Source organism: Ornithorhynchus anatinus, chromosome 2 (assembly GCF_004115215.2).
Source record: "Ornithorhynchus anatinus isolate Pmale09 chromosome 2, mOrnAna1.pri.v4, whole genome shotgun sequence".
Classification (NCBI taxonomy): Eukaryota; Metazoa; Chordata; class Mammalia; order Monotremata; family Ornithorhynchidae; genus Ornithorhynchus; species Ornithorhynchus anatinus.
The window spans coordinates 38289678-38314808 of NC_041729.1; the positions used below are offsets into that span (position 1 = coordinate 38289678).

The 25131-nt window shown below is 43.5% G+C and overlaps 1 protein-coding gene across 3 annotated transcripts in view; it reads right to left on the reverse strand.

Annotated features, from left to right (window-relative positions):
* Positions 1-2095: 2095 nt before the first annotated feature.
* The window catches only part of SDK1 (sidekick cell adhesion molecule 1), a 739495-nt gene continuing 716459 nt past the window's right edge, over positions 2096-25131 (reverse strand). For all 3 annotated transcript variants that reach the window (XM_029057499.2, XM_029057498.2, XM_029057500.2), the window contains 3 exons: positions 22849-22969; positions 16713-16842; positions 2096-5755 (listed from right to left, as the gene is read on the reverse strand). In XM_029057499.2, the coding sequence (XP_028913332.1) occupies positions 5483-5755; positions 16713-16842; positions 22849-22969 (524 nt within the window). In that variant the 3' untranslated portion in view covers positions 2096-5482. The remainder of the gene's footprint in view (positions 5756-16712; positions 16843-22848; positions 22970-25131) is intronic.

Genomic DNA, 25131 nt, shown 5'->3' on the forward strand with positions numbered 1-25131 from the left:
ATTCAAGAGTATTTACTGAGTGCTTACTATGTGCAGAGCACTGTACAAAGCTCTTGGAATGTACAGTTAGGTAATCAGGTTGTCCCACGTGGGGCTCACAGTTTGAATCCCCATTTTACAGATGAGGTAACTGAAGCATAGAGGTTAAGTGACTTGCCCAAGGTTACACAGCTGACAAGCGATTAGAACCCACGACCTCTGACTCCCAAGTCCACGCTCTTTCCATTAGGCCACGCTGCTTCTTAGAAAAAAGAAAGTTACCTTAACAGAGCAGATTATAAATGTGTCTTGATAGGATGGAATAAAATCTAGTCTAGCCCACCTTGATTATGTTTTCAACTGTTGGATTTTTGGCAAACTGTGGGGGTTGGACTAGGCAAACAGGAAGAGGGGCGAGGAAGGAGATTTACCTGGCCTTCTGGAGAACTAGGAGCTCCTGCCTTTCTCTTCAGGGGAAGTGTCTGCCTTCAACAAAAAATGGTGATTTCTTTAGCAAATATCGATGCAACTTTTCACTCCTTGCTCTCCCAGAACAGCTTCTCCGTCAGCTGTTCCTTTGTGTTTTTCCAGAAGAGGAGGTTGAAGAGCCGGCCTGGTGATTTTAGGGAAACAGTGCCCTCTCCTGACATCCTCTCAGGGATACAACAGAATCCCTGACCAGCATCTGACGGGGACAGTGGGGAATGGAATCGGGGAAGGAAGGTCTCTTTCCTGAAATAGAAAATGACAGAATGAAGTAGGGATCGTTGACACTTATTTTCAAAAGCCAATCTTATGTTCAAACCATTTGCAAGCCAAGTGGGCTTAGGGTTAGCTTCTCTGAGAGTGACAGAAGGGATCTCAGCTTTTACGTATTATGATTTTCCAAGTTTGGATCTAGAGGTTTCCACTCTCTATTCCATTTGAGAAATTCTTTGGAGAATGAATCTACCTTAAGTGGCCAGGTCAGTGTAAGTGTCCTTCTACTACAGGTCAGGTTATGTTGTGTGTGTCTTAGGCATAAAGAAAGCACAACTATTGAATAATAACTAAGGTATTTTTTAAGTGTTTACCATATGTCAAGCACTATTCTAAGTGCTGGGGTAGAAAAAACTTATTCCAGTAAGACACAGTCCCTGTCCCATTTAGGGCTCACAGTCTAAGTAGGAGGGAGAAGAGGTATTAAATCCCCATTTTACACATGAAGAAACTAAGTTAAAGAGAAGTTAAATGACTTGCCTGAAGTCACACAGCAGGCAAGTGGTGGAGCTGGAAGTAGAACCCAGGTCCCCTGACTCCCAGGCCCATGATCTTTCCACTAGGCCAAGCTGCATCCATTGAAGCCACGACAAAATATTCTTAAGGTATATGAGTAGTCAAGGGAGTTCGACTCAGGGACGTGATTCCGCAAAGGCGGAGAGAAGCTGTTGCGGGGGGTGGTGGGAGGGTCAGATGAGGGAGGAGGGGAGACTGCAAAAGCTTTGGAACAACAACACAAGAATAGTCTGGAAACAAAGATTATATCTGCAAATACTAGTGTGGTTGAAATAAAGCAAAGGAACAACCACTCTTGTATGAGAGGAATGTGACTAGCTAGGTGCTCAGGGGAAGTGTTTACAGAGGACGCTTTCACCTTTCTCTAAACTATTAGAATTTCAATACTTTACCATGCACACCTGGACTCCTATAGCATATATTTGTGTGCATAAAAGGAGAAGCAGCATGGCATAGCAGATAGAACATGAGCCCAGGAGTCAGAAGGACATGAGTTCTAATCCTGACTCAGCCACTTGTCTGCTGTGTGACCTTGGGTAAGTCACTTCACTTGTCAGGGCCTGTTACCTCATCTGTAAAATGGGGATTAAGACTGTGAACCCCACGTGGGACAGGGACTGTGTCCAACCTGATTTGCTTGTATCCACCTCAGCACTAGTACAGTGACAGGCACATAGTAAGCACTTAACAAACGCCATTTTTGAGTTCTGACAATGTGATTGGGTACATAGAGTGAAGCTTCAGTATTATCTGGTCTTGTCACTAAAAACCCCATCGCCCACCCCACGCTGTCACCCTAGCTATGTGGTGTTACATATCTGTTTGAAGAAAAATCACCAGATTTTTAAGGAAAAACCTTTTTTATTCAAAGACATACTCCTAAAGCCTCTATTCCTACAGATTTGTTTCATTTTTGATCCAGATCTGGTGTTCTGCACAACCACAAGAAACACTGCAGGGGAACAAAAGACTTTGTAAATTTTTCTTTAACTTCCCAAATGATTTCAAGGCTTGATGAATGGAAGGAGGATAAAGGAGTCAGTGGGGGTTGGGGAGGAAGGGTTGGACCTAGGCAATTAGAGCAACTCATTAACTCATCATTCTACTGGCTAGCTGTCTATTCTGTCATAGTCTAATACTTCAATCTTCTCTGTTTTCTCTGTCTGTTTAAATATATGGACTGTTAAATGAGGGGAAAGAGTACTGAAGTGTGGATTAAGAATAAAAAGAACCACCAAAGATCCATGGTACAAGTCATCTCGCAAAACCATATAATGGTTCAGGCATTACCAAGTTCCAGCAGAGCATTAAAAAATGTGACCCACAGAGGGTCCCATCTTCCCAGGTGGCTTGTCTGTCTCAGTCCATTTTCTTAGATTGTTACGAGGACTCTCTGCTTCCACTGGCCACCATTTTATGGTCTTTTGATGCATGACATTAAATATGCTTTTAAAAAGACATTTAGGAAAAGAACGCTGAAAGAACAAAACAGTGTTCTGCTAGATGACTTTGCTAATGTCAACAGATCTGAAAGAATCTCACTGAGGGCTTTATTTGGGAGACAACATCCTACTGTCAACTCACTAGGCCATTGACATAAGATTCTTTAGCATGTCAGACTGGTGGTGGGAGAAAATCTATTTCTTCTTTTTTTCTTTGTGTCTCTGTGAATATTGAATGAAAGCCAACATTTATTTTCCTTTCGTTTGACAGTCCATTCCCGCTCTGTCTTTTCAGAAGATGAGAGTTCAGAAGGTGTTGTTTTTCCATCTCCCACCTGCTCTGGGAAGCTCTATTCTATCTCGGGTCTAATCCCTAATCACTACAGCTGATTCCCCCGGTTCCCAAACTACTTCCGGATGGTGGTCTTGGCTCTCCAACAGCAACAGACCAGTGCAGGCACTAGAATTCCCAGAATCATCACCTGCCAAGGCAACTACATTATATAAACAATTCTATACAAAAAAGTTGTCTAAAAATAGTACAAGAAATATCATGAGCATCACCCCCGCCCCCAATAAAACCTGTCAGGTCAATGTCACTAAACCTTCCTCATATCAGCCCCAGACATTTCAAACAATTAATTTTTTCAGTCCATTAATTAAAGCAATGTCCGTATGGCTTAAAAGAGCAGTCAAAGTGCACGACAGGCAGTGGTTTAGTCCATGTTCTCCACCTCTACTTTTGACTTCCAAAGAAATTCAAGTTGTTTTCCGGTGGCTCCCTTAGCAATCTGCCACTGTGAAGTGAGAAGAGCTTCACCCAAGACCAAGGCTCCAATCACTGAGTAGTCACTTCCTGTCCAGTGAACTGTGGGTAGTTATCGCATGTCAAAAAGGCTTTGGAAGAACCCTCTGGGATATTTGGTTTAGATATTTTTGACTGTTTTTCAAAACAGGATCTCTTTCCCTGCCTCTCCCCTCCCCAGTTTGGAGCACCGAAAAAGGAACGTTAACCAACACAAAGACTCAAAGGGTTCAATCTCCTGAGCTGCACCATAGCTTTCTAGAGCAGCAGTACCCTGAGGGGTTGTCATAGGTGAAGTAGTGTGGGTTAGACTTTGTCTGGGAGGCACTAATGGGTGCCATCCAGGAGAGGTTGGCATGGTCCACAATCATCCAGAAGAATCATCCCCCAGTAACCCGGAGTTCCTCAGGGGATGGGCCAGGTGTATCCTCCACATCTGCGCTTTGGGTGCAGTGACCAGTCCAAGCTAGAGCCTTAGCTCGAAGGTGATGACCAGGAGCACTTACGGCACAGCTCTGCAATGACCCCGATGTCACAGTCGTGGCCAGGAGAGCGTTTGTGCTCGGCCTGGTCAAGGAGAAGGAAACAATGGTGAGCAACATACTTGCAAACCTGCCCCTTCAATCACCCGCTGAAGTCAAATCTGGGGCCCAGGAGTCTTCCCAGCAATCGCCTCACACTATACCTCTTGAGAGAACAAATTTGGAGCCGGGGAGAGCTGCCCATCATTCAGTGCGGAAGCCATAGCCCCTCTGGAGGGGAACGAGAGAGGGAAAAGGGAAGGGAGAGGATATGGAACAAAAGGAAAGACACCCCTCAAGCAAAAGAGCTGGAGCCGGTGTGCACAAATAGAGCCTTCCACTGGGCACAAGATTATTCACAACTGGACTTTCTTCAAAGCTGTTTTGTTTTATTTGGAGAGACATCTTGTTGCTTTTCTCATATACAAAGCTAAACATTTGATTAAAAAGGCACCTGAGGACACCAAAGACTCACTTATTTAGTGTTGTATCAAAATGATTTAAAAACAAAACAAACACGTGTACTTATTATACACTAGGCAATTCAGAAAACGCTGCCCTTGCTGTTGCTTAGCTGGCTTTACTCTAAAAGACAAGTTTGCCCTAATCCAAGTGGCTCCCCTGTCCTAATCCAGCATTTCTTGTCTTTGAAAAGCACATGCATTCTAGGAGGGTGGACTGGAGTCTCCACAGGGACAAAATGGCACCACGTCAGACTGGCTTGCCAGTTGAATCACCTTGGCCCATAAAAGTGTGCTCAAGCTGTTTTTTTCTCTCCTAAAAGTGAAGCTGCAGAGTGGGAATATTTTAGGAATGAGGTGAACTGGGATTAAACAGTGGGACCCAGGTACTACAGTATTCAGATTCTTACAGCGTCACAAGCCAACAAGATGTCTCACCGTGGAGACAATTTCATCAGCTGGAGTTCCTAATGAGGGAGGTAGAAAAGAGAAACTCGTAGGTCGGGAGAGAGGCCTAATATTTGGTGAAGCACATTTTCATACTCTCCCCACCCTTTAACCTTCCTAGTGGACTTCTAAAATGGAGAAAGAAAGGACAGGACAGGTTGGGAGTCCCAGAGGAGCCAGTCTTTTGCTGCCCAGGTGGAATTCATCTCATAAAAAATGAAAAGGCAGCTGTTTCCTGAAATGGACTTTACAAAACCGCCAATAAGAAAATCCCTTCAAATGGAAATCCCAACTATCCACAAGTGGTTAAAATGGTCACTTCTCCAACATTTCTTTCCACACAACTTCAGTTCTGTCAGTTGAGTTGATTGTCTTCCAAAAAAAAAAAATGGACACTTGAATGTTCACATCCATTCTACCCTGATGGAGGAGAAATCTACCCACAGTTCACTGCCCAGATCCCACCACCGTCTCTATGAGGGGGAGGGGGAAGAGGGGGCCTCCGTCCCGGTCCCGTCAGGAGCTCCCACTGTGCTGTAGCTTTCAGGGGTGTCAGACGAAAGAGGAGAAACCCGTGACTGGAGTCCGTGAGCCTGGCGCCTGCTGTCCCGATGGGGTATAGACTCCTCCGGCGCTCTGAGTCGTGATGACAGTCTGGAAGTACGGTTCTGCCTCGCCGCCTACACACTCCTGGTACCTATAGGTGGCAGGGGGCTTCACCCCCTTCTGCTGACGCTTCCAAGAATTGTAGTATGTGGGGTCACTCATATAATGGTTAACAAAGGAATGCTTCGGCAGCTCATCTTCATAATCAGAATCTGTGGCCTGCAATGACAGAGAGGAAACAGCCGTTACAATGGGCAGGAAAGCTGCAGCTAGCCCACCCTATGCCTATGCAGGCTCTAATAATAATAATGTTGGTATTTGTTAAGCGCTTACTATGTGCAAAGCACTGTTCTAAGCGCTGGGGTAGATAAAGGGTAATCAGGTTGTCCCACATGAGGCTCACAGTCTTAATCCCCATTTTACAGATGAGGTAACTGAGGCCCAGAGAAGTTAAGTGACTTGCCCACAGACACACAGCTGCCAAGTGGCAGAGCCGGGATTCGAACCCATGACCTCTGACTCCCAAACCCAGGCTCTTTCCACTGAGCCACGCTGAGGCTCTAGTGGAAGTGGGACTGTGGGCCCAAGACTATCATGGTGCAGAGAGAGGCAGCATGGCTAACTGGATAGAGCACAGGCCTGGGAGTAAGAAGATCATGGGTTCTAATCCTGGCTCTACTGCATGTCTGCTGTGTGACCTTGGGCATGTCATTTCACTTCTCTGTGCCTCAGCTACCACGTCTGTAAAATGGGGATTGAGACTATGAGCCCCACGTGAGACAGGGACTGTTAACTTTATCAACTCCGGTGCTCAGTACAGTGCTTGGCACATAGTAAGCACTTAACAAACAGTACAGTTGTTATTATAACGCTCCTTACCTCTCTTTCCCTGTGCCCGTGTGTTAGGTTGGAATGGAATTCTACATAGGACAGGGGAGATTCGGAACCAATGTGCTGTAGGCAGCTACACAGTATTCTCTTTGATTTCCCCAACTTCTCCCCAGTAACTCCAGAGCCCCCGGTGTGGATGGAGTTGATGCAAATTTTCCCACCCAACTCGAATTTCTGCAGCGTGATGATTTCTGCCAACTCTCTGCAAGACTGACTGACTTATTTCTAAGGTATATTTCTCCCTAAGACATACTACATAAAATGAGCCAGTCCAAGATTTTGAAATCCAAAGAAGTGGTATTTTTAGATCTGCTCTTTCCAAGCAGCACATAGAGTAGTGATATCAGCGGGATGAAGCTCGGTGTCCTGATTTAGCATGCCTTAGCTGGGGTTTCTTTATTGCTGGAGACAGAGGAGAAATCATTTCTGTGTACTTGTGCTATAGGAGTCAAAGGGGGCTCCCATGATTCATCAGATGGAATTAGCCCTCTTCCTTAAATTACAAAAGAATAGTTCAGGAGACGATAGAGATGTATGTGGGGAGATTGCCAAGAAGCTAAACAACTTTACAGTCTCTTCATTACAGAACCTGAAGATCTGGTCTCTTTCCCCTGTTTTCTCTGTTCTATTCTTGTGTTGCCATCCTTGAAATGAGAAGTTCTCCGAACCTATATCATTCCTCTATCAGCCATTTTTCAGAAGTCCTTGAAGATCTCTTACAGCACAGTTGGCCAGAAGTAAAAACTTTAAGGACCTGTATGCTGTAAAAATGAACTGAAAATGAAGGCAGCTACGAGGACCTGGATTTTCTTTTTAAAATGCAAGCAAAATGGAATTTCAAAATTTTCACCCTTTTTTTTTTAACAAGAGAAATTATGTTTCTGGTCTGGCATCTGAATTCATTCATTCATTCAATAGTATTTACTGAGTGCTTACTATGTGCAGAGCACTGTACTAAGCACTTGGAGTGTACAATTCAACTTCACATCTCTTCTTTAATGCTTCTAACTTGATCAGATCACAAAGTGGGATCTGGAGCCAGGGATGCAACTCTTACAACACTGGACCTGTTTTCTTTCTTTTTACCCTGGGGGAGGAGGGAAGGACAGGAGAATGATGGCAGGGACAGGTTTAGGGCAGAACAATTTAAGAGAAATCAGGGCGGAGCTTCAGGCTTGGCTCATTCTCTTTCTTTCCTTTCCTCTCCTGCTTGGCTTCTTCAGCTTTGAAGGATGGAATGGGAGGGGGGTCGTGAGTGAGGAGGAAGAGGAGGAACAGAAGGAAGGGATGCTGAAACAGACACCATTATAACTTGGACACAATCCCCTCTCCCTCCCATCCTCGTTCCGGTCCCTGCACCTGTAACTAACTAACAAGTATGCATTCTTGGTGCATACTGCCCAGACCAGGAGGACACTTATTATGAGATTACTGAACACTACCACTCCTCCTTGCTCCCTGGACACCCTTTCCAGCATGATTTTTAGGATCCTCAGGTAGCACTGGGTTTTGGGATGTCTGGTTCAGTTGCCTCAGGGCAGGTAATCCAGGATAGTCCTGCCTCTGCTCAGATAAAAGGTCATATCCACAATCATGGTCAAAAAGTCCTTTTCCAGCATACAGAAAGCCTTTTGACTTTTTAATACAATTTCCATCTCAAGGAACTGGGAGGGTTAATACTTTCCGGCGGAAGTCTTGGCTTCCTAAATGTACCCAAGAAGTGGTCCAATGGGAAAGTCACTGGCCATCACATGGCTCATGCTAGCTGTGAGCAGACTCCTGCCTACATGGATCCCGCTGTCTGTTGCGGTGGTGTGTGGTGTTGTGCTGTGTGTTATGCTCAACTGAGAAGCTCTCAGGACCAATGGAAACAGAACAGATTAGTCTTGTAGCTCCAGGTTTTCAGTAACCAAAGAGCTGGGTGTATGCAATATTTTCAAAGCCTTGGGGCCATAAAAATTATGAGAGAAACTCATGTGCTTTCTAGGATCAAATCAAATTTGAATAAAATATATTCCCCCAATCCGGTTTCACTTCCATGAAGCCACCGTTTCAAAGCACAAATCTGTTTCATCTCAACAACTCATGGGAGTTGGGAAGATTTAGCATATTTTCCAGGAAATCTTCGGGTACAGAGAAGTAATCCATATAGGAAACTAAGGGGAAGAGACAGAAATAGGAACCTGACTTCTAGTCAAGTAGGCATTCAGATATACAGTTGGTCTGCATATCAGAAGGTGACACTGCAGATGGTGAAATTTATCTAGGAGTGTGTGTGGTGCTAAAGAGGCCAAAGTGAGACCTCCACCATCCCAGTCAAAATGTGCATACAAAAAGGCTGTCCCTTGTCATGTGGTCTGACTTAGTGGTTATAGCACCTGTTGCTGTTTTCTTTTTTGCTTCCTTGTGTCTCCTTCTTTAGGCAGCTTTTGCTCAGAGAGCCACTTCCTTCTAGGTAGCAGTGTGCCATCCTGGTCTACCCTCAGCAGTTGATTCCCAGTTTTCAGCTGGGAGGCAGCACTGTCTGAGGCTTTGCTTTACCATGTCCTTAATGTCTCCTCTTTCCTCAGGCACTCAGATACCGATGATGGTGATCATTCAACCACAGCTCTCAGTTTATGAAGTTTTCGTTTTCAGAAGTAGATGAAAAAGTCAAAGTCTCCCTATAACACTGTGCCATCAAATGCGGCCTAGGTAATTCCTCATGTTGCACAAGCAGGATCACATCTGCAAATAGCTTTGAGTCAAACCGTCTTGGGTGGTTTTCCAGGAGCAGGCTGGAGATCTGGCTACTATTTGAAATATTGATTCAACAAATCTGATGGCAGCATGACTCTGGGCCATTTGAAAATAAAATAAATTAAATTGTTTTTCTTATGAAACAGTAGACCATCTGTGCTGGAAAACTTTTTGTGGGTCCTGGGATGTGGCTGCTCAATAGAATTCTGTGTAAGTGCTTAATGTGGTACTGCAAAACTGAACAAAGAAGAAAGTGCTCCCCACTCTCCGTCAAGCTTGGCTTCTGATTTCTCCCAAAGCTCCCTTTCTCACTAAGCTTGCCTTAGAGTAACCAGGAAGCAGATGAAATTATGCTAGGTCTCTCTTAGTCTTGTCTTCTCAATTTTCTCTAAGAACTCAATGAGGGCATGCATCAGCAGCAGAGACCCTGGACCTCACCTGTTGGAAAAATCTACTTGCCCCTGATAAGGTGGGGAAAGGGCTTTGAGGAATGTGACCTTGATGATGATAAAACATAACCCAAAACAATTATCCACTGTAAATACATAATCTTCACTGGTTTACTTCTAAGGGAAAAAAATTCAAAAATGAAGATTCTCCTCAGCTTGCACCCCAATACTTATTAAAATGCCATTCTTCTCTCTGCCACCTGTTAATGCTATGTTCATACAACATTATTATTTTTAATGGGGATCTAATTTAGAGAGTTGGTCTTATATACGAAATGGCTGAATTTTAGTTTCGGTCTCTGTATGAGGTGGCAATGTGTGTTGGCTATCTTGGAAACCTTAGGAGGATGGAATGTGATTGGATGGGCTGTCAAATTGCCTGTCAGAGTTTCTAAAGGTGCCTCGATGCCTGAGAAGCAACTTAGAAAAAATGCCTGACAATTTAAGTATTTTATTTGTTGAGCAAATGCTCAAACATTATTAGGAAATGAATCAGGTATTAGAAGATTAGTCAGGCGGTATTAATGTAGTTAGAAAACAATTTTGATAAAGAAAGGGTTTTTCATAATGTGATTTTAAGGACAAGTTGTAATTGAAAATCAGAATCTAAAGCCTGAACTTAATATTTCCAATTACAGCAATCTAAGTAGACCCAGCCCAAATTCCATGATGTTTCCAGTATTATAGGTTTTATATCACTCAGTCGGCCCTAAGTGATCTCTGAGATCAGATCCCTGGAAAAACTAGAGTCAGAATTCTACAAGTGTTCGGAAACTACAAAGAAAGTCCACTCATGGGTTCCCCAGTGGATCCAAGGTCAATCATCCATCACTGGCCTCAAGCAAGATCACCTACAGAGCATTTAAGTAGGTGGTTTGGGAGCCAAGGGGAACAGTCCAAGCATCCTCTCTCTTCTATAGACGTGATGTCACAAAAATGACATGCCCAATTCCTAGCATCTGGGCATGTTGTGGCATATGAGGCACAGGTCGGATAGATATCTAAAAGACTCTTTGAGATTCTTCAAATTTCTTTGTGCCAAAAATTTCTCACTCAGTTTTCAAACTTGCTCCTGTCTGTTGTTATTGGGGATATAATAATAAAAATAATAATAAAGGTACTTGTTAAGTGCTTATTATTTGCCAAGCACTGTTCTAAGTGCTGGGATAGACACAAGCTAATCAGGATGGACACAGTCCCTGTCTCACATGGGCCTCACTGTCTTAATCCCCATTTTACACATAATAATAATAATAATAATGCTGGTATTTGTTAAGCACTTACTATGTGCAGAGCACTGTTCTAAGCGCTGGGGTAGACATAGGGGAATCAGGTTGTCCCACATGGGGCTCACAGTCTTAATCCCCATTTTACAGATGAGGTAACTGAGGCCCAGAGAAGTTAAGTGACTTGCCCAAGATCACACAGCAGAGCAGAGCTGGGCCAGAATTAGAACCCAGGTCCTTCTGACTCCTAGGCCCATGCTCCATCCACTAAACCTGGGATGAGAGAGAATGGGAGTTCCAGGTTATCTGTGCTCTAGGAAATCCTTCATTTTATTAATTTGTCTCCCTCTCTAGGCTGCAAGCTCATTATGGGCAGGGAATGTGTCTGTTTATTATTATATTGTATTCTCCCTAGTGCTTAGTACAGTGCTCTGCCCTCAGTAAGTGCTCAAAAAATACGATTGACTGATTGACTTCAGTCTGGTCAACTGTTGGGATTTCAAGAACCCCTCAAATGAGGTTTGAGAGGACCATTCTCCCTGGTATAGTCCCCAGTATTTTAAGATTAAAGGCACAAGCAGAAAGCAGGGACACAGTAACAGAATGGAACCCAAAAGTTCAATTTAAGCTTCAGCTACCAACTACAATTTCTGTGTGCCAGAACCTACAGAACATAAGGAATTTATGTACTAGAATTTATGAAATGCCTGGACACCCACAGCAGGGAAAGATACATTATTGCAAAACATTGAGCTTTTGAAATACCCTCAAGGAAATTAGATTTTGTGTCCTTTTAATTCTAAGCATTAAGCAACAAAATATTTCATTTCTCCTGAAGCTCAAGGGGGAAAACTTTTGAGAAAATGAAGCTTGTCCTTTCACAAACTCTGGAAGAACATAAATTAGTGGAAGATCAAAGCTGAAAATAAAACAGATAAAAGACGTAAATAAATTACAAGTAAAAGTGATCAAATCCCAACAGAGTCACAAAGCATAAAAAATTGCCTCTTGCAAGTTGATCAAAAGCTAGGGTCCTCACTTGCATCTCTAATGGGAGTCCATTAACACTCTACACCTAAAAGTTCCTCAAATAAGTAAACATCAAAGTCAGAATGTTGAGGGATTCTATATCAAAGTAGTCATAAGAAGTGGAGAATAGCATACTTTACCCACACGCACCCAAATATACCGGCTCCTACAGAAGAAGCCTCAGTATAGCAGGACTGAGTCAACACAGAAACAAAGAGAAGGAGGAAGAACGATGTAAATGGGATAGGCTGATGATAATAATAATAATGATGGCATTTGTTAAGCCCTTACTATGTGTCAAGCACTGTTCTAAGCACTGATTATCCATTACTGAAAATACCCCCAAAGGAGTTCAAAATTTGTGAGTGAGTAAATCCAATATTGGGCCCACCTAAAGTCATGACCAGAGATGGCACAGTGTTAATCTGAAGATGACAGTACTGCTAAATTTTTACCAGGCTCTCCTCTGCCTGAAAGACTATAAGGTAATACCCTGCAGTAGCCAATCTTGAATAAGAGGTGAAAGCTGGATGTTCAAGGGAAGTTAATGTTTAAAGGGCTTCCCTGACTAAACTCTTCTTTCCTCTTCTCCTTTGGAGTAATCCTGACTTGCTCCCTTTATTCATCCCCCCTCCCAACCCCACACCACTTATGTACATATATGTAATTTATTAGCAGCGTGGCTCAGTGAAAAGAGCCTGGGCTTCGGAGTCAGAGGTCATGGGTTCGACTCCCGGCTCTGCCACTTGTCAGCTGTGTGACTGTGGGCAAGTCACTTAACTTCTCTGGGGCTCAATTACCTCATCTGTAAAATGGGGATTAACTGTGAGCCTCACGTGGAACAACCTGATTACCCTGTATCTACACCAGCGCTTAGAACAGTGCTCTGCACATAGTAAGCATTTAACAAATACCAACATTGTTATTATTATATTAATGTCTATCTCCTCCTCTAGACTATACGCTCACTGTGGGCAGGGAATGTTTCTGTTTATTGTTATATTGTACTCTCCCAAGTGCTTAGTACAGTGTTCTGCACACAGTAAGTATTCAATGAATATGATTAAATGAATGATATAAACTTTTATCTTTTTCCTCACTTGCTGGTCTTGGTTCAAGCCTGCTAGAAAGGGCAGATTTGTCATACCTGACTCTGTTTGCTTTCAGCAAAGGGTGAGCTCATAGTTCTCCAGGATTTCATTTGACCTTCCTAGATTTTAGATAGAAATGGGCCTTTCGGCAATTCTGCAGTGCCAAATGAACGTCTGCCTTGTAATCAGTCCCACTGGGAAACAGCCGGAAAACAGCTTCTTTTTTCATGAGAATGGATAAGAACAGCGGAGGACCTCTGAGCACAAACCAGTTCAATAGATTTTTCTCCCCTCTAGTCTGGAGGTTCATATTCAAATGGCAGTATTGGAGGGATTATTTTACAGAAAGGTGGATAGGAACAGCCTGGGCTTGAGTCAAACCAAAATAAAAGCTTCTTTTGGATGAAGTATTGAATTAGAAGTTGACAGGAGAGTGAGCATCCGGAGAGTCCAAGATGACTTTGCACTTCTGGTACAGGATCGTTACTTGACTGCAGAGGAGTATGTCTGAATCCAACTGTCAATATTTACCCAAAGTGGAAAGCACATCAAACTTATTAAAACTGCTCCTTCAGAAATGAGTAGGGCACTGAACTGCTTCTGAGGTCTAGCACAGATGGAACCTCCCTTATCTCTGCTGCTGATCATTAGTAAATAACAGTATTTTACCGAGGGCTTACAGTGTGCAGAACATTGTACTAAGCACATGGGAGAGTACAATATAACAGAGTTGGTAGACCTGTTCCCTGCCCACACTGAGCAGGGAGCAGTGTGAAGCAGTGTGGTCTAGTGGATAAAGAACGGAAGGAGTGTCAGGAGGCCATGGGTTCTAATCCCGGCTCTGCCGATTGTCTGCTCTGTGACCTTGGGCAAAGCACTTAACTTCTCTGTGCCTCAGTTACCTCATCTGAAAATGGGGTTTAAGAATGTGAGCCCCATGTGGGATATGGACTATGTCCAACCTGATTAGATTGTATCGGCCCCAGCACAATACAGTGCCTGGCACATACTAAGTGTTTAACAAATACCACAAAAAAAGAGTTTACAGTCTAGAAGGGGAGACAGACATTAATATAAATAAATTATGGATATGTGCATAAATGCTGTGGGGCTGAGGGAGGGTTGGATCAGGGAGCAAATCCAGGAGCAAGAGTGACGCAGAAAGGAGTGGGAGTAGAAGAAACGAGGGCTTAGTCAGGGAAGGCCTCTGAGAAGAGATGTGCCATCAGAACTGTCCCACCACCCCTTAAAATTAAAAAAATTAAAAATAAAATCCCTGCTGTCAGGGCAAGAGAGGAATAAGTGAGGCCGGTGGCAGCCACGGGTCACTGTTAGGGGAAATATTGGGTGCAGGCCCCCTGGAAGTAAAAGGACTGGAACGGTAAGTTTTAAGTAATGCACTAGCAAGTAAACCTGCTTCTTAAATGCCCATGTTTGGATGTGGCCCTGGTTCATCCTGGAAGCAGAACCACAGTTTGGAGCGATCAGGGCTACCGACTCTCTAGCACATCCCGGGAATAGAGCGAGCACTCTTTGGCAAGTGTTCTCCGAACTTCTGAGGCGGGATGTTCCTGGAGGGTTGACCATTCAGAATTTCTCAGGGAGGAAGGATTTACGAGTTATAGGGTGATAGACAGCTATTGCCTCTGTAAGGTGAGAGGGTGAAAGGGTGAAAATCTCCCCACCTCTTTTCTACTAAAGAGCAAGCCCTGGGACACTGAGCATGGACTGCATTTCCTTAGGCTTTACAGCAGGGGATAGGACAAAGAAGTTGAGAACTTGGGAAATCCCTGCTGGTGCGGGAATGTGTAATAATAATAATGTTGGTATTTGTTAAGCGCTAACTAGGTGCAGAGCACTGTTCTAAGCACTGGGGTAGATACAGGGTCATCAGGTTGTCCCCTATGAGGCTCACAGTTAATCCCCATTTTACAGATGAGGTAACTGAGGCACAGAGAAGTTAAGTGACTTGCCCACAGTCACACAGCTGACAAGTGGCAGAACCGGGAGTCGAACCCATGACCTCTGACTCCTAAGCCCAGGCTCTTTCCACTGAACCACGCTGTTTCCCTGTGTACTAAACAGCGTGATCGATAAATCAATCATATTTGAGTGCTTACTGTATGTAGAGCACTGTATTAAGTGGTCAGGAGAGTATAGTACAAGAGAATTGGTGGACACATTCCCTGCCCACAACAGGCTTAATGACTAGAGGGGAAGACAGACACATAAGTGCTGTGGGGCTGAGGAAGAGGTAAATGAAGGGTGTAAATCCAACAGCAAGGACGACACTAAAGGGAGTGGGAGAAGAGGAAATGAGGGTCTAGTCAGGGAAGGCCTCTAGGAGGAGATGTGCTTTCAATAAGGATTTGAAGGTGGGGACAGTGATTGTAGGATATAATAACAATGATAATAATAGTAATAATAATAAACTGTGGTATTTGTTAAGCACTTACTATGTACCAAGCATTTTTCTAAGCACTGGGGAAGATACAAGATAATCAAGTCGGACAGAGTACCTGCTCCAAAATCTAATTAGGAAGGGAAAGAGGTAGACAATCCCACTTTTGCATATGAGGTAACTGAGGCACAGAAAAGTAAAGTGACTTGCCTAAAGTCACACAGCAGACATGAAGTGGAGCTGGGATTAGAACCCAGGTCCTTTGACCCCAGGCCCATGCTCCACCTTCCAGGCCACACTGCTCATTCCAGACCAGGGGCAGGATGTGAGTGAGAGGTCAGTGAGATAGATGAGATTGAGGTACAGTGAGTAGCTTAGCATTAGAGGAGCAGAGTTTGTGGTTTGGATTGTAGTAGGAAATCAGGGAGGTAAGGTAGGAGGGGGCGAGGTGACTGAGTGCTTTAAAGCTGATGGCCAGGAATTTCTTTTGATGCGGAGGTGGTTGGACAACCACTGGAGGTACTCGAGAAGTGGGGAAACATGGACTGAATGGTTTTTTAGAAAAAATGATCCGGACAGCAGAGTGAAATACCGACTAGAGAGGGGAGAGACAGGAGGCAGGAAGGTTAGGGGGATGGAGGAAGAGGCAGGGACAACGACTCTGTAACTCAGTGACAGGGTAAAGGGACTGGGTTTTTAAGTTGCTTGTTATTTATATTCAGGCTCAGTACCAGTTCTAGACTTCATGATGCAACTGTTTCTTTTTGTCCTCATTAACTGGCTTCCACAAAACTCCCCCTCAAATGACTCCTATGCAGGACTGGCTCAAGAAACTTTGTTCGGTGCCCTAGGTGATAACGAAGGAAGGATAAGGTGATAAGGTGCCCTAGATCACATGAAACCATGAGGTGAGAAGTGGAATTCTGAAAGACCACAGGAAGTTCCCTCTTCTCTGACTGTCCTTGTATTCCCTGGCCACATTTCTCTAAGTCCCTTCCTCTTGCTTCCCGTCTTTTCTGCCAAGCTCTTCTACTATCTCCACTAGTGGCTTTCCCACATCAGATCCAGAGAGTGTGAGGTCTTAGGCAGCCATCTACGTCTGGTTCAATCTTCAACCATAAAGCAAATGGGAGGATGGCAGCTGAGACTGGATGCTGAGAGTGTGGGATTTTTTTTTTCCTATCTTCAGGATACACAGCCAAGTCCCTGCTTGTTGTTCTTGGAGTAATCACAGAGAGGGGGCCATGCATGAGTTTTGAGGATTAGCATTTGACTGAAGATCCAAGATTTTATATATGTTTGTGTGCCTCCATCCCTCACCTGCAGCAGAGAGGAGAAGGGGGCACTCACCTCAGATTCCGACGCGTTGATGGATTTTTCGTGCAGATTCGCGCTCTCGGTGAGCACAGCCCCATTGTACTTATTACAGATATCCTCATCGGAGTAGTGCAGGCCACCAGGGCTTGGGCGAGGTGGAGACCTGTGGGGATTTCAAGAGAAAATATGTAGAAAATTAAACTGTGACATGGCTAGCATTAGGCATGAAACGCGCTTAATCCGGAGACTCCTCGAACCAGTTCTGGCTCTTGTGAGGCATCTTCCCCTAGCAATTTTGCTCCAGAGGAAATATGAATCTTTCACATGTGCTTTGCATTTCTCTCTCCAAACCTGAAATGAAAAATAATTGTACCAGTCTTCCATCGCTCACTCCTTTCCAAGGTTACTCTGCTACAACACTTCTGTTGCTTTATGAGGCCATCTTGACAGTCACTAGGGTAAATCTGGGAAGATTATTCTGAAGCTGTAAAACTAAGCCTCCAGCAGCAAATGATAATGATAACTGTGGTATCTGTTAAGCACTTACTATGTGTCAGGCACTGTACTAAGTTCTGAGGGGGAATACAAGCCTTCGGGTTGGACACAGTCCCTGTCCCACATTGGGCTCACAGTCTTAATCCCATTTTACAGATGAGGGAACTGAGGCACAGAGAAGTAAAGTGACTTGCCCAAGGTCACACCACAGAAAAGTGGCAGAGCCTGGATTAGAACCCATGATCTTCTAACCCCCAGGCCTGTACTCTATCCATTAGGGCATGCTGCTTCTGCCTCAGTCATAAGCGCTAACTAATTTATACTGGGAGAAGGCAGTCATGCCCATGACATTCTGACACATCACCAATATTTAATTAGCCATCAGCATGATAGAGACCCCATCATCTTTCTCCAGGACAGGCAGTGTATTGTGTGGTCAGGTCTTTGACCCCAGAAATGGTTTTCTTGTCTGTTTGTACTCCTGCCTTAGGGGCTGTCGCTGCAAAGGCACAGCCTGCAAAAGGGAAAGTGGAGAGGTGAGGAAAACTTATCCCTTCAATTGAAAACCTGAGATTCTGTGTTGTCAACTGTGATTTTTTCCTATATAGAAAGCCTAAAGCACTCCTTTTTATTTTCTGCCTCTCTCCTGCATCAGATTTTCTCGTGCTAAATAACAAGGCACTGATCTGATGACAGGGGCATAATCATGATCATCTGTATGGACTCGTTCTTGCTGGCAATGTATTCAGGACAGTTTTATTGATTTCATCCTCCCCTTTTTGCTTTCTTATTGCACAGTCCTTGGCTAAAGAACAAACCTTCATTCTGGCTGGGCTCAAATCCCCATGTTCACAGGCTCTGAAGGCTAAACACCCTTCCTTTCTTTACCAGAGGGAAACAAAAATGACTCACAGGAGATCATTTCAAGGAGACATCAATAAATAGGAATTCACTTATTTGCCAAAAAATCCATTATAACGAGCAGGAGCGAAGGAGACAGACCTGTCGGCCTTGTATCACCCCTATGCAGTGTCCTCTTTAGCTCTGAGGCTCCAAGTTTCAGGACTGTTTACCACCTGTGCAAATAACCTGTTTTCATCTCAAAAGGCTTAAGCACTTAGAACAGTGCTCTGCACAGAGCAAGCACTCAATAAATACCAATGACTGAAAGGGAATTATCCTCCCCACCCCCACAATACAATCTCATCTATCATTTAATCATTTGGGAGACATTTTTAATTTTACAAAGTTATGTTCTGCTTTACTAACATGAATTCTATAATATTCAAACATAGATAAGGGGGAGAGACCTACTTTTCATGCATAGCCTCTTAGTTGGTAAGTATCAATGTAGCTTGAAATAACTGCATTCAATCCCAAAACCTCAAATCAATCAATCAATCAATCAATCAATCAGTTGTATTTATTGAGCACTTACTGTGTGCAGAGCACGGTACTAAGCACTGTACAATATAACGGACATATTCCCTGCCCACAACGACCTTGCAGTCTAAAGGGGGAGATATATTATGGATATGTACATAAGGTTTGTGGAGTTGGGATGGGGGATGAATAAACTGAGCATGTCAGGGTGACTTTAGGGTGACTTGTCTTGATGTTCAAGGTCTCTATGACCATCTTTACCTAGGCACAAGCTAATTACTGATTGGCTATGCATGACCAGTGCAAATATATTTTCATAACTAGGAATGTAGATTTTATTGCCACATTCTTCGTAATCCATTGCTGAGATCAAAATAAACTATTTACCTCCTGATTGGCAAGGTCCAGTTGCTGCTCCATTCTTGCTTTCAATCATTCCCCTACTTTCCACCATTTTTGGGTTTATTGGTATTTAATAAATTCTCAAGTCAAGGCATGCACTGTGCTAATACCTGGGATCAGAACCCAGATCATCAGATCAGATACAGGGATCACATTCTAACATTTAGGAAGAGCAGATGTTTTAACCTCATTTTACAGATGAGACAACTGAGGCACAGAGCTCAGTGACTTGCCCAAGGTCACACAGCAGGTCAGTCACAGAGCTGGCCCTAGAACCTAATTCTCTTGACATGAGGCCACTAGGTTTCTCTTAAGGCTCCGGGACAAAGCTTCAGACTCTTCATTAGGGCCCAAATATGACTTAGGACCTCATAATCAAAATATTACAGCTCAAAAAGGAACTTTGAGAGACCACCAAGTCAAGTCCCCTGCCTCCAGGCATGTTACTGTCTGCAACCCCCAGGGCAGATAAACGTCTTCTTTCCTTACAGGTCTCCAGGGATGGGCACTACACACCCTTCCTTCCAAGAGAGGCTCTTCCAGAATTCTATCATTCTGACTCCAAGAAATTCCTTATTTCCAACCCAAATCTCTCCTGGGTAAGTCATTTCTTCCATTTGATTTTTTGTGTTTGTGGAGCACAACTAGTTACTTTTCTCCCTCCCAACAAAAATCCCAGGCTTTTTAACTATTCCTAATTGTGCCTATTTTCCATCCCCTTGACCATTTTGCCTCTTCTCTAGGCCTGTTCCAGTTTCTTCGCATCCTTTTTTAAATATGGTGGCCAAAACTGGGCTCAAAACTCTAAAAGAGTCTGAGCAGTGCAGAAAATAGTTGAAAGGAGGTGGAAGTAATCTTTTCCTGGCATACTCTTGGGATTATATCCCAGTACCACATTGGCTTTTTATTAAAGGCCTTACATTGCAAATTGTTACTGAGCTTCTGTTTGGTTAGCATTCCCAAATCTCTTTCTGCTGGACCTGTGTCTAGCAAGTCTTTCCCCATCTTGTATTTATGGTGTATGTTTTTTCTATTTTCTATCTTGTATTTGTCCCCACTGGATTTCATCTTGTGTCTGGAGGATCATTTTTCCATTTCATCTAGCTTGCTTTGAATTCTGTCTGGTCTTCCAAAGTGTTGGCAAACCTGCCCAATTTAGCATCAATCATAAATTTGAAATGTCTGTTCTTGATTCTTTCATCCAGGGCATCAATAAAGATATTGAATAAAATGGGTCCTAAGCCTAGCTCTTTGCTATGTCACTTCAGGTCAACACTGAGCCATTGATGACAGACTTCAGGGTGCAACCTATGTGTGTGTGTGTGTGTGTGTACATATATATATTTTATAAAATGTAGGCTTTGAGTAATGGCTAAATTGGGAACATCTTAAGATATCCAGAGGGTTCAAGGGCTTAGCATTTATTCAAGTCCAGCAACAAATTTCATGGTAATGGAGGCAGGGAAGAATTGAATTTGATATTTTAGCATTTTCATGAGAACTATTTAGAATCTCAATTAATGAACATTTTCAGCTATTAAATGTTATCAAAAAATCACAAAACAATCTAAATATTACGACTGTGATCAGATTTGCCTCTATATATTAGAATCTCTCCAGTGAAGTCTCTGCTCTGGTCCTTTGGGGAAATGGAGAAGGCTTACAAGGTTCTGGCTCTTCTCCATCTGCATTCCAATGACTTCTCATTCCAATAAGAAGCCCTGTGATCCAATGGAAAGAGCACAGGCCTGGGCAGCACAGGACCCAAGAACTAATCCCAGCTCTGCCATTTGCTTTGCCTGTCAGGTAATTTTGGGCAAGTCACTAAACTTCTCTGGGCCTTAGTTTCCTCATCTGTAAAATGGGAATTAAAATACTTGTTCTCCCTCCTACTTAGACTGTGAGCTCCCCGTAGGACAGGGACTGTATTTTACCTGATTGTGTTGTATCTTCCCTAGTGCTTAGTTCAGCACTGGGCATGTTATTATTATTCATTTATTTCTATTGCACAAGGCTCACCAAGACCCAAATTGTACAAACAGAGTTTTAGGAAAATTCTCCTTTATCCTGCCTCCTGTTGTGGGCTCCTGAGTTCCTCACACCCTCATCCTTCAATTAACAAAAAATAACTGTGGTGTTCATTTAGCATCTATTCAGCACCAAGCACTGTACTAAGCACTGGGGTAGAAACAAGATAATTATGTCAGACACAGTCCTTGTCCCAAATGGGTCTCACAGACTAGGCAGGAAGCAGTTCTACATCCTATAACACTGCATGGAAGTTGATGAATTTCAATCAATCAATCCTACTTGAGTGCTTACTGTGTGCAGAGCACTGTACTAAGCGCCTGGGAGAGTTCAACATAACAGAGACACATTCCCTGCCCACAACAATCTTACAGTCTAGAGGGGGAGACAGATATTAGTTCAAATAAATAAATTATGGATAAGTACCCAAGTGCTGTGGAACTGAAGAAGGGGTGAATAAAGGGTGCCAATCCAAGTGCAAGACAGTTGACAGTAGGAGGTGAATGTTTATTATTATTATTATCATTAAGTGCTGTCGAGTCAGTTCTGATTCAAAGCAACTCCATGGATAAACTTTCTCCAGAACGTTCTGTCATCTGCTATAGTCTGCAATCTGTCTAATGGTTCTTCTTTTATCGCCGTTATGGTCTCTGTCCATCTAGTTCCTGGTCTCCCTCTTCCATGTCTTCCCTGGACTTTTCCTAGCATTGTAGAGAAGCAGCCTGGCTTAGTGGAAAGAGCACAGGCTTGGGAGTCAGAGGTCTTGGTTTCTAATCCCACCTCTGCCACTTGTTTGCTGTGTGACCTTGGGCAAGTCACTTCACTTTTCTGCCTCAGTTACTTCATCTGTAAAATGGGGATTAAGACTATGAGCCCCACATGGGACAACTTGATTACCTTGTATCTACCCCACTGCTTAGTGCTTGGCACATGGTAAGTGCCTAACAAATACCATAATTATTATTATTAGTGTCTTCTCCAGAGAATTAGTGTCCAAAATATGCTAATATAAGTTGTGTCATTTGGCCTTCCAAAGGCCACTTTGATTTAGAGAAGCAGCGTGGCTCAGTGGAAAGAGCACGGGCTTTGGAGTCAGAGGTCATGGGTTCGAATCCCGGCTCGGCCACTCGTCAGCTGTGTGACTGTGGGCAAGTCACTTAACTTCTCGGTGCCTCAGTTACCTCATCTGTAAAATGGGGAATAAGACTGTGAGCCCCACGTGGGACAACCTGATTCCCCTGTGTCTACCCCAGCGCTTAGAACAGTGCTCGGCACATAGTAAGCGCTTAACAAATACCAACATTATTATTTAATTACCCCCTCCTCATTTTCTCTTAGCACTCTGAATGACTGATGTGTAAGTTGAACATTGAAAATGTGAATAGGTATTTAGAGTCAGAACCAGTTAAGGCAATCCATAGAGCATAGTTATCAAATCTTCTGGAGTCTCTTGTGATCATATCAAACAGCGCACTGCATGAACAGAAAATTCCCTATTTTTTTTTTTACTAATCATTTGTTCCCCAAATTTCTAAACCTTCTGTAACACCCAAGAAAAGTTATAGTTGCCTCCCCAAAGATGCTTAGCCTTGCCTACATATCTTTCCACTTCCAAAGTCCCTCTAGACTGTAAGCTCATCGTGGGTAAGGAATGTGTCTGTTATACTGTACTCTCCCAAGCACTTAGTACAGTGCTTTGCACACAGTAAGCACTCAATAAATACTACCGACTGACTGAAGTTCTTTCTCCAGAGACAGATAAAGAATGACCTTCCATAGGCTACACATCCAATCATTCATTCATTCAACCAATCATATTTACTGAGCGCTTACTTCACCCAGGGAAATACTGCATACATACCTTGTTCCGTTTTTCTTGGAAAATGTGCTCTTTCCAGTGAGATGCCGGCTGTTTAACTCTAAGGCAGTGAATCCTCCGTTATCTAGCGTAACAGTCTCCTCCATGGTGGAGATGTTTTTACCTGGATCCAAACCAAGCAAAAAAAAAATGCAGCTGATCAAAAGGACTATTAAACTCTCTTGTTGGGGAAGAGTTACTCCGAAATTTCCTAGAGATCTATATTTGCCTTGAGGGGGATGCAATGATTAATAGCATAGAGTCAAGAATACAGAAAACCTAGAGAGTGTCAGGGCTGGGAAAAGGGGGACATAGTTTCCACGAATCTCAGCAAGGGCTAATGAAAAAGGAAGTACCAAAAATATTTACCGAGTGCATACTCTGGACGGCATCCTGTGCTAGGTGTTTGGCAACATACAAAGGAAATAATAGGTGGGGAGAGAGTAAGACCAGGAGTGAAGAAAGGGATTAATGGGACAAAGGGGAGCATAAAGAATGGTGCATAGGCTAGAGATGATGGAATGTAAGCAAGAGGCTTTTCAGCCTAGAGTCAGCCCTGAAGGTTTAAATTCTGCTTGCCTCATGGGCAGAAACACTGGTCATTTAATGCCATTCTACTGGATGAGTATTCTTCTTTTCTAGAAGCTTCAGTTATTATGTTTCATTAATACTCGAGGGTGAGCCTGAAGAACAGAAGCTGCAGGTCAGCTCTGTCTTTTCATGTCTGTTTTCCAGATGGTGAGTGAGTGAGAAATGGAGATTTACTGAGGGTGAGAAATGCGGAGATTTTCTATGTGCCAGGGAAAGGAATCTGTAATAACATTAGCTTCGTAAAATGCCATGCCATTCACATATTTTAAGCCCCTGAGGAATAAAATCTGATTTATGAACACTTGTTGGAAGTGTATTTATATGGAAAAAATAAATCCTTTCTTCAGGGGATGGATTGTTTAACATTACAAAAAGAAATGGCAAGTGTTTCATAGTGCCTTGTATTTTGTTAATCCCTTAGCCCTGGATGGTTGGCATTCTTTATTGATTCATTCAGTCGTATTTCTTGAGCGCTTACTGTGTGCAAAGCACTGTACTAAGTGCTGGGGAGAGATGACCTCTAGAAGTGACTGAAGATAGTGTGGTGTAGCAAGAATTCCCAGCTCTTAGCAAGAGGGTAAATACAGAGTGTTGTGTACCTGTACACGAGGCTTTTTTTTTTCCTTAGGACCTCAAGGGAGGAGGAGAAAAACATGGTCATTGAGTCTAGACTGTAAGCTCCTTGTGAGCAGGTGATGTGCCTACCAACTCTTTTATATTGTTATACTGTATTCTTCCAAGTGCTTAATATAGTTCTCTGCACACTGTAAGCGCTCGATAAATAAATTGAGAAGCAGCATGGTGCAGTGGATAGAGCACAGGCCTGTGAGTCAGAAGGTCATGGGTTCTAATCTTGGCTCTGCCACTTGTCTGCTGTGTGATATAACTTCTCTGTGCCTTAGTTACCTCATCTAGAAAATGGGGATCGAGACTGTGAGCCCCACTTGGGACAGGGATTGTGTCCAACCCGATTTGCTTGTATCCACCCCAGTGCTCAATACAGTGCCTGGCACATAGTAAGCACTTAACAAATCCCATAACTATTATAAATTTGACTGACTGATCGATTGAGTCTAAGCAAGGGAAATTCTCCTCCCCACCCAAAGTCTCTCTCATAGGTTTATTAGCAGAGATAGTTCTTGCAACACTGTTGATCAAGTGAAAGAGGGATCGACAGTCCAGTCAAGTCCAGTTTATTAGCCTAGATAGTTCTTGCAACACTGCTGATCAAATGAAAGTGGTTTTGACAGTTCCGCCTAGATGGCTCTTGCAACATCGTTGATCAACTGTGAGATCGACAGTTCAGTCCAGTTTATCAGCATAGATAGTTCCTGCAATGTCATTAATCACGTGAAAGTGGGATTGACAGCCTAGTCTATCACTTGATAGGCTGGAATCCACTGGTCTTAGGACATGGGGACTGGGATGTCCAGCTGTGAGAACCTCCAAACTGAGCCAAGGGTCCATCAAGTGACATCTACAGCCTGTGAGTGCAGGGTGTTCTGCTCTGCCCTCCTCATCCTAGCGCTGGTCTGTCTGGGCCCCGGACATTCCCATGATGCTTCCCAGGGTGGTCGCAGAGCAGGAGAACATCAAGTGGGGGCTGGGAAAGCCTGGAACACTCTCAGCTATTTAGGGTTCTATGGGTGGGCTCTGGGCCACAACTAATGGGACACAATTTTCACCCTCACACTA